Genomic DNA, 14,544 nt, shown 5'->3' on the forward strand with positions numbered 1-14,544 from the left:
GCAGTGCTGGCCGCTCCCCGGGGGCTGTGGTGAGGGGTCTGTGGACCGGCCCCCTCGTCTTCACAGCAGTCCTGAGGGGCAATCACTTGAGCATCCTGTACCAGAAGAGGCCCCCGAGGACAGGGAAGAGAGGTCCTGGTCTGAACCATTTGGTCAAGCTGCAGTGTAGCCTTAGGACCGGGCTGAAATACAGCACTGGGAATGCTGGCCATGAGTGTGCTTATTTAGTGCCTACTGTATGCCAGACACCAGAGGCCCAGTGCCTGCTGTATATGCCAGACACCAGAGGCCCAGTGCCTGCTGTATATGCCAGACACCAGAGGCCCTTTTGATATCCAGTTAACTGACATTCACCTTCAGGGTCCCAGCACTTCGTGTCATAATATTTCTTGTTTTTCTTAAAGGGGCATAAACACCAGACCCATGACTCCTGCCCTTGCCCTTGCCAGGTGCCATGCCAAATGCTCTCCCCAGATCATGCTCTGGGCCTTGGAAGAACACTAGAGGGAGGCATTGCCAACACTCCCCTTGGATGTTGGGGATCTCAAGACTTGGGGAGCCGTCTGAGTCCCTCCGACACCTGAGAGCAGTGCTGGGGTTCACACCCGGGCCATCTGGGTCCCCAGCTCAGGCACTGACTGCTCTGGTCTCCTGTCCATAGGGAGCACCTGTGGTGTCACGATGCTACCTCTCAGCACCATCGAGGGCCAGGAAACGGAGGAGGTGCAGACCAAGCCGCCGGAGAAAGGAGGTGAGACACACATGGGGTGGAAAACTGTGGGCAGGTGGGAATGGGGAGAGCCTCCAGGGTAAGGCTGATGGGGAAGTATTGACCCTGAAGACTGACTGATCCCAACCCCAAGTATCTCCCACTGGCTCTTCCTGGGGAGGGGGTGCCTTGAAGGAAACCCAGGATGGAACTCCCTGACATCACCTGATGTCAGTGCATCCTGTCACTGCCCTGCTCAGAGGCTGCAGGGATCTCCTGGGAGCTGAATGAATTTGGGCTCCTTTTTGTGGCCTGGACACCCCTGTTGTCTTCCCCCAGCCCCTTCACTCACTGGCATTCCCTGTCTGTTCCCTGTGGACCTTTGGGCTGCAATTTAATGCATGTCTGCAGGCACTGCTGTGCAACCTCCAGCAAGTGTCCTAACTTCTCTGTGCTTTGGTTTCCTCATCTCTAAAGTGGGATGATGAGAGTAGCCATCTCAGAGAGATATTATGAACAACCAAATAAGCTATGATGTGTAAAATATTTAAATGCGTGCCTGGCACAAGGAAACTACTCCACACATATTAGCTCTTGCCAATGGTTTCATAATGAAGATTTTATTATTATTGAGTTTCTCAAGCCTCAGAGGGCAAGATGGCCTCATGCCTCTTTCCTCCTCCCTCAGTCCTGCTTTCTGAGAACCCTGATGATCCACCAAAGAAGCCCATCAGAATGAAGGGAACAATGTTATTCAGAGTCCTGCCGTTCTGTCCTGTGGTAAGCCTGTTTGTTTCCTCCCTTTGACCAGACTCCTGAGTTCTGAGAGATCAGGAACTTCCTTCGCCCAGCAGAGACCCTTGGGTGGCTCGGTGCCCCTTGTCCCTCCCTCATGCCAGATGTGGACCCATCCTGTGGGGGACAGTTTTCCTTGAAGATGCTGCCTGCTTTCCTGCCTTCTTTTCTTTCCTAATTCCTGCCTCTGCTCCAATGTCACCTCCTCCATGAAGCCTCTCTTGCTCACTTTTGCCTCATTTCTCTCTAACCCCTTGCTTTGGTCAATCTCTTCAGCGTTATTATTGCTACCTGAGAGCGTACCTGTATCTGTGTGTTCATCATCTGTGTTCCCTACTAGAGCGGTTCTTGGGGAGCAGCAACCTCCTCTGTTGTTCAATGGCCTAGAACAGATGTATCCAGCCTTAGGCACTGTATACACATGGGCTGATTAAGTGAGGGAATGAATTACGTAAAGGTCCCTCCTGCGTAGGCAGCTGTGGCTTTGTCCACCTGGACACCATTCCTCCTTCTCCTACTAACACCCTTTATTTTTCTTGGGGGACCACCTGTCTCCATGCCCTTCAGATGGATCTGATCCCATCCTCAGACCAGCTCCAGGTATGCCCCTGACCAATCAGAGCCAGCAATGCCAAGGTTCCCTATGATTGGTTCCAGGCTGGGCACGTGACTCAACCTTGGCCAATGAGGCGGCTGCTCTGTCTCTGGGATTCTTAACAGGTGGGAGGGGAGTTTGGAGCGGCCCAGATGGGGAACCAGGGGTGCCGCGGGGAGAGGTCAGGGGAGGCACAGGGTCAGGATGCTCTCAAGAACACGTTTCCTATTAGTGCCTGCAGCAGTCCAAGGGAGGACTCTCTAGAAATGTTATTACAAAAGAATGTAAGAGTCACAGATTTTGCAAAGCAGTACAAAGATCATCCAAATTCACCAATTGTTAATATTTTTCTGTTGGTATGTTTTCTCTTGTAAATATAATATGTATATTTTTTGTATATAATATGTGTGTTATATATATATGTATATATTCCTCAGTGTGTATCACCTTAGAAATAGAATATTCTCTTATATAGTGTGGTTTTGAAGACCAGAGTCACATCCTGCCTCATACTAATGTTTTTTGTCGTTGTTGTATGTGGTTATTTTTTACCTTTTCCCCCAATGAGATTCAGGGTAAGCTATGATCTCTTCAATACCACCTAAGTGATGCCCTGTCCTTCTCAGGACATCACATCTAGATGCACATGAGGTTTTGCATGTGAGAAGGAATTCAGGTATAATTTTCTTGCTCTGCAACACAGTAATCACTAACTAACTGCCTGAGGCTACTTCAATGTAAATGAATCAATCTTAAAAAAAATTCAAAACACGGTTTCTCAGCCACTCAGGGCAGGTTTCAGTGGCCAAATGTGACCAGTGGCTACCGTACTGGACACTGCAGATACAGAACATTGCCATGGTCACAGAAGGTTCTGTCTCAGGACTGGGTTAGATATCTTATATTATCAGAATTATCACACAGTGTAGCCACCAGAAAGTGAGGATATGGGCTTGGTGAGAGCTTTTTTATTTTAAGGTTGTTATTTCAAATTTTGTACATAATCAAGACTCAATGGCTATTTTTATATTACACTCTTTTGATTCTCAGGATCTATATCTTCATAAAGTATTTCTTTTTTAAAAGAAAAACAACAAAGTGTATCTATTCACATTTCTGCCCAAACTGCTCTTTTGCCAGAGAGCAGCTTGGCTTCCTCTACTGCAGGAGCTGGCACAGAAAATTCTCTGGGTCAGGAGTGGGCAGACTCTGGCCATGCAGCCCACAGCCTGTAGTGTGAATAAGGGCTCATTAGCACAGCCACGTCCATCCTTAGGCAGAGTCTGGGCTGCTTTCCTGCAAAGTCCAGTAGCTGTGACACAGACCTGATGGTGCACAAAGGCTAAACTATTCGCCATGACATCCTTGACAACAAAGGTGACTGATCTTGCTTTGAATAGATGCCAGACTGAAATCAATATGGGTGAAAGTGTGAGAATAGTTAGAAGAAGGAGGGAAACAAACTGCTGTGACTGTGATGCAGTGTAAAAGATATTTTGTGTTTGGGTCCAGCACACATGCTACATACATGTGTGTCTATGTGTGTGGCGTGCGTTTCTTCATATTTCAGTAAGAAGTTTAAGAAACACTACTTACCCTTATTACCTGAACAACTGATTCTCTTCCACCTAAAACGTGCCATTGGCGACCTTTTATATCGGTTTCTCTAACCAATGAGGATGAGGAGGCCCCTGACCTCCCCCAATAATGAAACTGAAGGGAACACTCTGAAACCTGTGCTGGTGTCAGAGACTGTTTTAACCACCTGACTTGTGTTTGGGGCCGGGGATGGCGGGGGGTGCTTTGCGTGACGCTTAGCGACTCAGCTCTGTTCATTCCTCCGAGTTTGTCCACAGATTCCCTGGACATCTTCGGAGCCAGCGCTGCGCGGGCGCCAAGGACAAGCACTGAGCAAGCCCGCCCGCTCCTGCCCAGCGGCGCCGCCGGAACCCGGGTCCGGAGGTCAGTCCCGCGGCCGCAGCTCCGAAGGGTCTGCGCCATGGGGCGGGGGCGCAGCGCGGGGCGGGGGGCGGCGGGACGGCGCTGCGGGGTCTCCGCGGGGAGGACGGCGCGCCCAGGGAGGACGCGCGGGTGAATTCTGGGGAGTGGGGCGCAGGAGCTGCTGCCTAGGAGCCCCTGAGACCCGACGGTGCGCGCGGTGGGGCCCCTTGAGGAGCCCGCGTCTCCCCTGAGGGCGGTCGGGACGCTCAGGTCCTCGTGAGCCGCGGGGCGACTCCTGGTCCGAGGATTTCTCTGGCCACTGGGAGGAGGGAAGAGTGGAGGGGACACAGGAGGCTGGGGTGTCAGTAGTAGGGGTGGCGGGGACTCCGTCCAGGACAGGTGGGGGAGGCGCCCGGGTCCTGGTCCTGAGGTTTAGGGGGCAGGAGGGGCGGACGGGGGACTTTGTAGTTGGATGGAGGAGGCGGGAGGAACAGGTTTGCTCTGCACACCGCAGAGGCCGCTCGGGTATCAGGGGGTCCGGTAACGAATTCGCTTAATGGAACATAGGAAAATGATTTGGGGGAGAGTCCAGAGGGTAGTTTGGGCGGTCGGGAGGGGCGGGGAGTCCCTCCAGATGGGTTGGGGGTTCACGAAGGACGCATAAGCAGGTTAGCAGATGAAAAGGGCGCTTGGAAAACAGGTTTTGAGTCTCCAGCGCTTCTGTGCGCCTGCGTGCTGCGGGTGGGGGCCGGGGGTGGGCTGGGCGCGCTTATCGTAGAGCGGCGGCCTCTGCGGATGGGCCCTGGGGGAGAATGAGCTTGGGCCCCGGGTGTAGGCAGAGGGAAATTATGTTGGAGAGGGTGATGTGTGATTTCAGCCTGTGGGTCTGCGTTTGTGGGTGGCCGGAGGGTGTGTGTGTGTGTGTGTGTGTGTGTGTGTGTGCGCGCACGCGCGCACGTATGTCCAGGACTTTGTGTGAGGAGGGCATTCAGTACTAACTAACAGGCCTGCCCGCCTGAGTGGCGGGGGTCTCAGAGTTTCCCTGGAGTGTGTCTGCAGGTGTGCTTGTGTCGTCATGCCCTGGTTTCCTCAGTGTTCATCTGAAAATGTGTGTTTCCAACAATTGTGTGTGTGTCTGTCTGGCTGGGTGTTCCCACAAATTGATGCATCTTGTATTTGCATGATTACGAGTGAGAGTCTGTGATTGCATCTTACGATTCTTAAAAAGGTTTACAGGAAGAGATGTTGACTCTAATTTTCTAGATAGTGTGTTGTCAGTGTGTATGTATGTGTGTGTGTTCATTAATCCTCATGTTTAATAATTAAGTTTACTCATTTTTCTGGAGAGGAAAGCTGACAGCACAAGAGGTTAAAGAACCTCTGAAATGGGGCTTGCCAGGTAAAATACAGGATGCTTACTTAAATTTGAATTTCAGACAAATAATGAATTACCTTTAGGTATAATTATGTCCCAAATATTTCATGACACTTGGGTATTCTTAAACATAACTTCGTATATTAAATAAATGACTTTTATGTAGACATTTACCATGAGGTGTTTGGGACCTATCATGCTAAAATATGATTTGCCTGTCTCAAATTCAAATCTCAGTTTGCTGTGTATTTGTTGTAATATTGTTGTTAAATCTGGCAAACTTGATCCTTGAGATCTCTCAGCTAGTGACTGGCAGGTTGGAATACCCCCAGTGCACCCTCCAGACACACTGGCCCAAGTCCCGCCCAGGGTAAAGCTGGGGTGCAGGCGGGGCCCCAGGACCCCACAGCTGAGCCTGCTGCTAGGCACCGTTGCAGCAGTGCTGGCCGCTCCCCGGGGGCTGTGGTGAGGGGTCTGTGGACCGGCCCCCTCGTCTTCACAGCAGTCCTGAGAGTCAGTCACTTAAGCATTCTGTACCAGAAGAGGCCCCCGAGGACAGGGAAATGATGTCCTGGTCTGAATCACTTGGTTAAGCTGCCAAGTTAATCACTTACAGCCTTAGGACAGCCCTGAAATACAGCACTGGGAATGCTGACCATGAGGTGCACTTATTGAGTGCCTGCTGTATGCCAGACTCCAGAGGCCCTTTTGATACCCAGTTGACTGACCTTCACCTATGATTCCCAGCACTCTGTGTCATAATATTTCTTCTTTTCCTTAAAGGAGCACCATGGCAATCGCTCTCCCCAAATCACACACTGGGCCTTGGAAGCAGCTCTAGGAGGCAGGCATTGCCAACACTCCCCTTGGATGTTGGGGACCTGGAGACTTGGGGAGGGGATGGAGCTGTCTGAGTCCATCCAACATCTGAGAGCAGTGCTGGGGTTCACACCCGGGCCATCTGGGTCCCCAGCCCAGGCACTGACTGCTCTGGTCTCCTGTCCATAGGGAGCAGCTGTGGTGTCACGATGCTACCTCTCAGCACCATCGAGGGCCAGGAAACGGAGGAGGTGCAGACCAAGCCGCCCGAGAAAGGAGGTGAGACACACATGGGGTGGAAATCTGTGTGCAGGTGGCAGTGGGGAGGGTCTCCAGGGTAGGGCTGATGAGGAAAGGTTGACCCTGAAGACTGATCCCAACCCCAAATATCTCCTAGTTGCTCTTCCTGGGAAGGGAGGGCCCTGAGCAGCACCCAGGATGGAACCTCCCTGACATCCCCTCATGTCAGTGGGTCCTGTCTCTCCCCTGCTCAGAGTCTTCAGCGGTGTCTCTTGGGAGCTGGAATCAATCTGGGCTCCATTTTGTGGCCCAGATACCTGCCTGGACTGGCCCTGCATCCAGTCGCCAAGTCAGGAACTGCAGGGTCATTCAGGTGGAAGATGAAGGAGGCCTGACCCAAGGAGTTGGCAGAGAGGGTTGGCAGGAGTGGGGTGATTCCTGTGAAGCCTGTGGATCCTGCGGGTAGCTTGGACACATGAGTGAGGGTTGTTGGTTTTGTTGTGATGCTTCCTTTCTGAAACATCTTACTTTGCAATAATTTTATATTCACAAGAAGTTGCCGTAATAGTACATAGAAGTTCCATGGACACTTCATCCCATTTCCCCCAGTATTTTTATTTTATATGATGATAGTACAACATCAAAACTAGCCCATGGATATTGGCACAATCCATGTGTGTTTTTACTTGTATTTCATCACATCTATAGCTGTGTGTAACCATCATACAAAACAAGATACAGGCCACTTTTTTAGCTACCTACTCCCTTACGAGAGGTGGCTACTTTCCAGCTTCTTGTCCAATCTTCCAGAATGTTCTATGCTCACTCATACAGACAAGGATGTGTATGTACCTGTTACTATGTATTTATGTCTGATGTACTGTGTGTACTGTATATGCCACTGCCAGTTCCCATTTTGTCTTGTTTCATTTAATTCTGATCTGGCACTTAGTATCTTCCAGTCACCGTCCCAATGCTTTCCAAGCACCCAATCACTCGTGCTTCACAACTCTGTGAGGTAAGGACAGTGATTACCCCATTTTGCAGATGGGAAATCTGAGGGGTGACAAGGATGGATGATTAGCCCATGCTGGGACTTGAAGCGTCTGACCTCGGGGTCTTTGACCTTAAGCCCTATGTCCCTTGTCCATCTTGGGGAACCTTCTCCACAACATGCCCAGTTTGTGTTCCAGCTGCCTGACATTCCATGGTCTGTCTGTCCTGTGTTCTAGTTTATTTAACCTGGTTCATACAGGTGGCCATTTGGGTTATTCCCGATCTTTGAGGATGACAATATATGCAAGTAGAGGTAGGATTATAGTTGGGCCATATGGCACACAGAGGAGTATAACCATGATAATGTGTTTAAAAATTGAAATGGATGCATCAAAGGGGTGTATTTTGTAATTTTGACAGGTTGACTGAATGGTCCTCCATAGAGAGACCGATTTCTGTTCCCAGCAGGACTGTAGGAGTTTCTAAGAAAATATCTGGATTTGTTGGTAGCTTTGAAATATCAGGAGATTTCACTCTAAATCAAGACATCTGTCTTCTATGGGGAAACTAGGCAACTTTCTGGAGAGGCAGCCCCACAGACAGCTGCATATCAGCTGTCCCTTCCTCCTGGACATGGGCTCCCCAGGCTGCCACCATCTCCAGAGCCCCCTGTTGTCTTACCCCAGCCCCTTCACTTGCTGACATGCCCTCTCTGTTTCCTGTGGGCCTTCGGGATGCAATTTAATGCATGTCTGCAGGCTCTGTGTGAAACCTCCAGCAAGTGTCCTAACCTTTGTGCCTTGGTTTCCTCATCTCTAAAGTGGGATGATGATAGCAGCCATCTCAATTTAGCTATGATGTGTAAAATACTTAAATGCGTACCTGGCACATAGCAAGTACTCAACACATGTTAGTTCTTGTCAATGGTTCCATGATGAAGATCTTATTATTATTGAGTTTCTCAAGCCTCAGAGGGCAAGATGGCCTCATGACTCTTTCCTCCTCTCTCAGCCCTGCTTCCTGAGAACCCTGGTGAGCCGCGGAAGAAGTCCACTGGAATGAAGGGAAGACTGTCATTCAAAGTCCTGCCATTCTGTCCCATGGTAAGCCTGCTTGTTTCCTCCCTTTGACCAGAGGCTCCTGGGTTCTGAGAGGTCAGATACTTCCACCACCCTCTCTGCCCAGCAGAGACCCTTGGGTGGCTGGGTGCCCCTTGTCCCCCCGAGGATGTGGCCCCAACCTGTGAGGGATGGTTTTCCTTGAAGATACTGCCCTCTTTCCTGCTTCCTTCTCTTTCCTAATTCCTGCCTCTGCTCCAATGTCACCTCCTCCATGAAGCCTCCCTTGCTCACTTTTGCCCCAACCCCCTGCCTTGCTGAATATTTGTCAGATAATTATTGCTACCCGAGAGCATACCTTGTATTTGCTTGTTCATTCTGAAGGGGTAGGAACATGTTCTGTTGTTCAATGACATATCCCCCCTGGCTAGAACAGATGTAACCAGCGGTAGGCACTGTACACATGTGGGCTGATTAAATGAAGGAATGAATTAGGGAACGGTCCCTGCTGAGGCAGGCAGCTGTGGCTTTGTCCACCTGGATACCATTCCTCGTTCTTTTGCTAAAACACTTGATTTTGGGGGGGACCACCTGTCTCCATGCCCTTTGGATGGATCTGATCCCATCCTCAGACCAGCTCCAGGTATGCCCCTGACCAATCAGAGCCGGCAATGCCAGGGTTCCCTGTGATTGGTTCCGGGCTGGGCACGTGACTCAACCTTAGCCAATGAGGAGTCTGCTCCGTCTCTGGGATTCTTAACAGGTGGGAGGGGAGTTTGGAGCGGCCCTGATGGGGAACCAGGGGTGCCGCGGGGAGAGGTCAGGGGAGGCACAGGGTCAGGCTGATCGTAAGAACACCTTTCCTGTTAGTGCCTGCAGCAGTCCCGGGGAGGACTTTTGAAGAGGTTTTCTTATTAGGAAATGTGAGAATCAAAGACTTTATAAAAACACTACAAAGGTCATCCAAATCCACCGATTGTTAACACATTTTCTATTTGCATTTTTTCTCTAATATGAATATATATAATATATGATGTTGATGGTGCTCAACATCCTGCAATGTACAGGATGCCCCCTTCCCCGAAAGAATGATCTGACCCCAAAATGTCACTAGTGTGACACTAACGTTCTCTTCTTTCTTCTCTGTTCTCTTTCCTTCCAGCCAAGTGTTTGCTTCACCTATTACTTGGAACCGGATGACTCTGACTCTGATTCCCAGTTTCCTCCTGAACCTTCGAAACCTGACCCAAATTGCACCTTTGTGCCTCTGCCTGTGTTAGAGTTTCGTGAAATCAAGGTGTGTGAATGTCCCCTGTGCTGTCTCAGCTTTGTCACTGCTTCCTAATACCTGAGCTCCCTCTGCTTCCTGCTCTTAACTCAGCACCCTGGAATCATGCATGCTGGGCTACTGTGATGTAAAATCCCGAAATACAGCTGCTTAAATAAACCGAACTTGATGTCTCTCTCATGATTGTGGTCTGTGTGTAAAACTCCCAGGGTTGGGGTGTTGCATCCCCGTGGAGTTGGGCAGCCAAGGTCCTTTGACCTTGGTGCTCTGTGCCACGTGGCTGGAGAGGGCTTACCCCCCACATCCCGTCCACATTGTGGCTCAGGGGAAGGGGAGGAGGATGAGGGAAGGGGAAGACACACTTTAGGGCTTCAAAGGGCAACTCCTACAAGATGCCCAGATCACTTTTCCTTAAACCTCATTGGCCAGAACATAGTCACATGACCACATCTAGCTGCAAGAGATGCTGGGAAGTGCAGTCCTGTGCTCACCTAATAGCTTCTATTATTACAGCAGAGGAGAATGGATAATATGTCCACCACTGACCAGGTCTGTTATGTTAATTTAGCCCTGGCATCAGGCTGTGATGAATACACGAGTGAATAAATGTACTCTTCAATTCTGTATCTCCCTCCCATTGACTGGGATCGCCTCCATTTTTACACAAATATTTAGAATGATGAACCTTCGAGCACTGACCATGTGGTAGGCACTGAGCTAATGTCTTTACACATTTTGATCCACTTAATTCTCACAACCATATGGCTGGTTCTGTTATTATCCATCTTTCCAAGATAAGAGAACAGAGGCACAGAGAGTTCATGTCACTTGCTTCAGGTCACACAGATTATAAGTAGCCAAGCCAAGATTCAAACCCAAAGAGGCTGGCTCCAGAGTCTATGCCAACAACCACAAAGTCGAAGTTGTCGACTGAAGTAAAAATGCACAACATGAGAGGGGTGGATTTCAATTTTATTTGGGGACTTACTGAGGATTAGAACCAGGAGATAGCCTCTCAGAGAGCTCTGAGGAACTGTTCCAAACGGTAGGTAGGAGGTCAGTTTCTGTGTGATTTTGGAGAAGGGGTCCATGCAATCAAGCACACACCTCAGCACAAGGTTCCTGTTGGTCATGAAGAACAGACATCTCAGTCAATGATTTTAGTGCTTTTCTAAGTATGGGAAGATGCAAGAATCTTGGTTCATAATATTTTCTCCTGAAAATATCTAACTATCTGAGGGCCATTTCCGCCCCTTTTCCCAGAGCATAGAATGCCTCACCCGGATCTTCACTCTGAATTCCTTTCAGGGTGAACTGTAGGTAGGACTGGAGAGTGGGGAGCATCCTTTAGTTGGTAAATTTTAGAAGCAACAGCCACAGGGGTCGTGGAGGTGGCTCTGCTGAGGTTTCTGGGCTCCTCCAGATGCCTGGTGGGTGCTGGTCCTCAGCTCACCTAGGCTGGCTTCTCTTGGGGGACTGGGGAGACCTGGCCCTGCTCTAGGTATCTTTCATCCTCCAGCAGGCTTGCCTAGGCATGTTCGTCCCCACGCAGTGTTCAGGGCACAAGAGAGAAACCAATAACAGTTTCTCAAGCACTTTTCAAACTTCTCCTTAAGTCACATTTTGCCAGGATCCTATTGGCCAAAGCAATTTTCATGGCCAAGCACAGATTCAGAACAGGAGGGCACTGCACACTTAAATGTCAAATGGTATGGACATGGGGCAGGGTGGAAAACTCTGGCCATTTTTGCAATCTACCACAATGCAATTCTGAACACATTCCCACTTCAAGTGGATTTCCATGTCCTCTCCTGGGCCGCGTGGGGGACCAGTCCCTTGGTGAACAAGGATGCTGTCTGGCGGTACAGGAACCAGTGATCTTCAAGGACGTGGCCATGTCCTTCACCCAGGTCCTACTGGAGCTGGCTCAGAAGGACCTGTACAAGGACGTGTTACTCGACAACTATGGGAACCTGAGCTCCCTGGGTAAGGACGGCCTCCCCCAGTTCAGACAGGGCTAGCCAGAGCTTGGTGGTCTGGTGATTCCAAAAGGCTATAAAGTTTCCAGAAGACACGGATGAGCTCCAGCCCAGAATGGCCTCTAGCACTGGGGTTTTGATGGTGTTGGCTCTGCTCCTGGTCTCAAGACAGCTTCCAGGAGCCCCAAGAGCACCAGTGTTCTAATTCACTTGCAACAGGAATGGTAGACTATTTTGGTGCTTGTATTCCCCCCAGGAGTCTGACCTGATCTGATTGGACCTGGCTTCATCACATGACCACAGCTAACCAGTTACAGTGGCCAAAGAGACGAGGTATGAGCTGATTGGCTGATGTACTCAATGGGGTGGGCTCTGCTGCCTGGGAACTACTTGGATCTCCATCCTTAGAAATTTGAGCTGGTGGGGTGGAAGGTGGGGGTAGGTCAAGGTGGATGTGGAGGCTGGAGAGGGAGTTTCCCCACGTTCTCTCTGGAGGTCCTTTTTTAATCACATGGTTGGTCTTCTTTCTTTGCAAACATTTGGTCTGGGTTGCATGATGGGAGGTATCTCACCCTTCTTTCCTTCTTTGGAGCAGGGCATCAGGTTTTCAAACCAAAGTTGACCACCAGGTTGGAGCAAGGAGATGATCCTGGTGTCAGGGAGAGAGATGTCCCTGGAGCCCCCCAGCGAGGTGATGTGGAATCAACGTGAGACACACCTCCACATGTGAGCCGGAGAGATAGCACCGCAATCTCCGTGGGAAACCCTCCCTATACGCCCCCGGGGAGGTGGGACTAGTCTGCAGGACAAGTTTCCTTCCAGAAATGCTTTTCCATTCCTCCAGCCCGAGAGATTCTTCCACTCTCACGTTCTCATCCCCACCCTTCTTCCTTGTCCTGCATCCTCTGTGTCAGACTCCTTGGGCGGCAAGCGACAGAAACCCTGACTCAGGGCCTTGGCACTGGCTGTTTCCTCCATCTGCAGTGCCCCTCCTCCAGGGTTTTTCTGTTGCTGCTTCAGCCAGCATCTTTTCATTTTCCTCCTTGTATGCATGTATTGGTGCCTTCATAGTTTAAAAGATATTTATGGCAGTTCTTTCGTGCTGGCTGTTTTTAAGATTATCACCAGTTTACAGCCCTCTGTTACTTAGGAAAGCATCCACCCATTTCTGAGTAGTAAAATTATCACCCTTCAGCTTCTTCACCTCAAGAATATAGGAGGACATATAGAGAGTTTTCTCTTTCAGATAATACACACATTTCATAAGAATCCCCAATAGTAACAAGGTGTATTCATTATAAAAACAAACAAACAACCTCTTTCTCACTCCAGCTTCTACTTCTGAAGTTCTAATTTTGTTGATATTTATAACCTATCCAGCTTGAGAAATTCCTTTAAAGTTTTGCTTTCCAAAACCAGATTGCAGTGGTACGAGTACACATCCATCAGAATGACTAGAGGGGAAATATGAGAGTTGGTGCGGCTGTGGAACCCCTGGAACTCTCATGCATTGTTGTGGAAGGGTAAATTGGTGCAGCGCTTCAGAAGAGAAAACTGGTGGCCGGCATCTAGGAGAACTGCACCTATACATGCTCCGATCCCAATAACTCCACAGTGTGGCTGGGGGTCACTGTGTGTCTGATGATTCTGCAGCCCCCTACCCCCCCCCCCCGCCCCCCCGTGACACGGGCATCCAGGCTGTTGTGTCTCTGCTGCTCGGAAGCATAACCTGCGGCTCTTCCCTGTCAACTCGCACTTCCGTTCTCCTGGAAGACCTGGTCCAGGGCAGGGTCCAGGTGGGGCGAGGGAGAGGGGCGCTCTGGGGAGGATGGCTATTTGAGGCCCAGCTGGAACGCCCAGAAACAGAGACAGTGAGTCAGGGACGCTGGGGTCAAAGAGGAGGTGCAGGACCAAGATTTCCAAACCCTAGTAACAATAAGTTGTAGCCAGCAGGACAACTTTGTATACTTTGTTTCAGGCGCTGTTTCAGTCACTCGACCTGAGTATCTATGTGGACAGGGGAGAGGCGGTGGTCGTGAGAGGCTCCTTTCGCGCCTTTGTCCTGCGCGGTCCCCGGGCACGTTTTCTGGACCTCCTGCAGGATGCCAGGGACCAGCACTGAGCTAGCCCGCCCCGCCCCTGTTCCCCGGGAAGCCCGCGCCAAGTCACAACCCGGCAGGGGAGGGCAGTCCCGCCGCCGCAGCTCTGAAGGGTCTGCGTGTGCTCGGGGCTGGAGGGCTGATGCGGGTCGGGGCGGCAGTGGGATTGCGCTGAGGAGCTGCAGAGGGAAGGGGAGGAGGCTCCCTGAGAGCGCGCGCCAAGTGCGTTCAGGGTCTGGGGGGGCTCAAGGGGCGCTGCCTAGGAACCCGGGACCCGTGTGGCGGGCGCGCCGGGTAGTCACGTGGAGGACCAGGGAGTCACCCCAGGACGGCCAGCAGTTCTTGGTCCAGTTGAGCGCACAGGCGACTCTGATTCCCGTGGATTCCTCCTGCCACCTAGAGGAGAGAAGACCGGAGGGACAAGGCAGGACGCAGGGTCCAGCAGGGAGGGGACAGCGAGGGCTCTGTCTTCCTGACTGGTGAGGAGCACGGGTCCAGGGGGTATGGGGACAGCGACAGCGACAGTGATGCAGGGAATCTGAAGCCCCGGCGAGGAGGTGAAGGAAGCCGTCTCCTGATACTCACCCCCTAATAACAATAAAATTGTAGCCAACCCATAAATTGCCTGTACAGGTCTCATACACTATTTC

At 50.8% G+C, this 14,544-nt stretch overlaps 2 protein-coding genes across 2 annotated transcripts in view; both read left to right on the forward strand.

Annotated features, from left to right (window-relative positions):
• Positions 1-14,544, forward strand: part of ZIM2 (zinc finger imprinted 2) — a 129,286-nt gene that overhangs the window by 97,660 nt on the left and 17,082 nt on the right. The window lies entirely within an intron of this gene.
• LOC132352845 (uncharacterized) lies at positions 682-9,873 on the forward strand. Its single transcript, XM_059903534.1, has 6 exons — positions 682-751; positions 1,398-1,489; positions 3,956-4,103; positions 6,424-6,513; positions 8,482-8,573; positions 9,691-9,873. The coding sequence occupies exons 1-6, from the start codon at positions 682-684 to the stop codon at positions 9,871-9,873; spliced, it is 675 nt and encodes a 224-aa protein (XP_059759517.1).

Source organism: Balaenoptera ricei, chromosome 19, assembly GCF_028023285.1.
Source record: "Balaenoptera ricei isolate mBalRic1 chromosome 19, mBalRic1.hap2, whole genome shotgun sequence".
Lineage (NCBI taxonomy): Eukaryota > Metazoa > Chordata > Mammalia > Artiodactyla > Balaenopteridae > Balaenoptera > Balaenoptera ricei.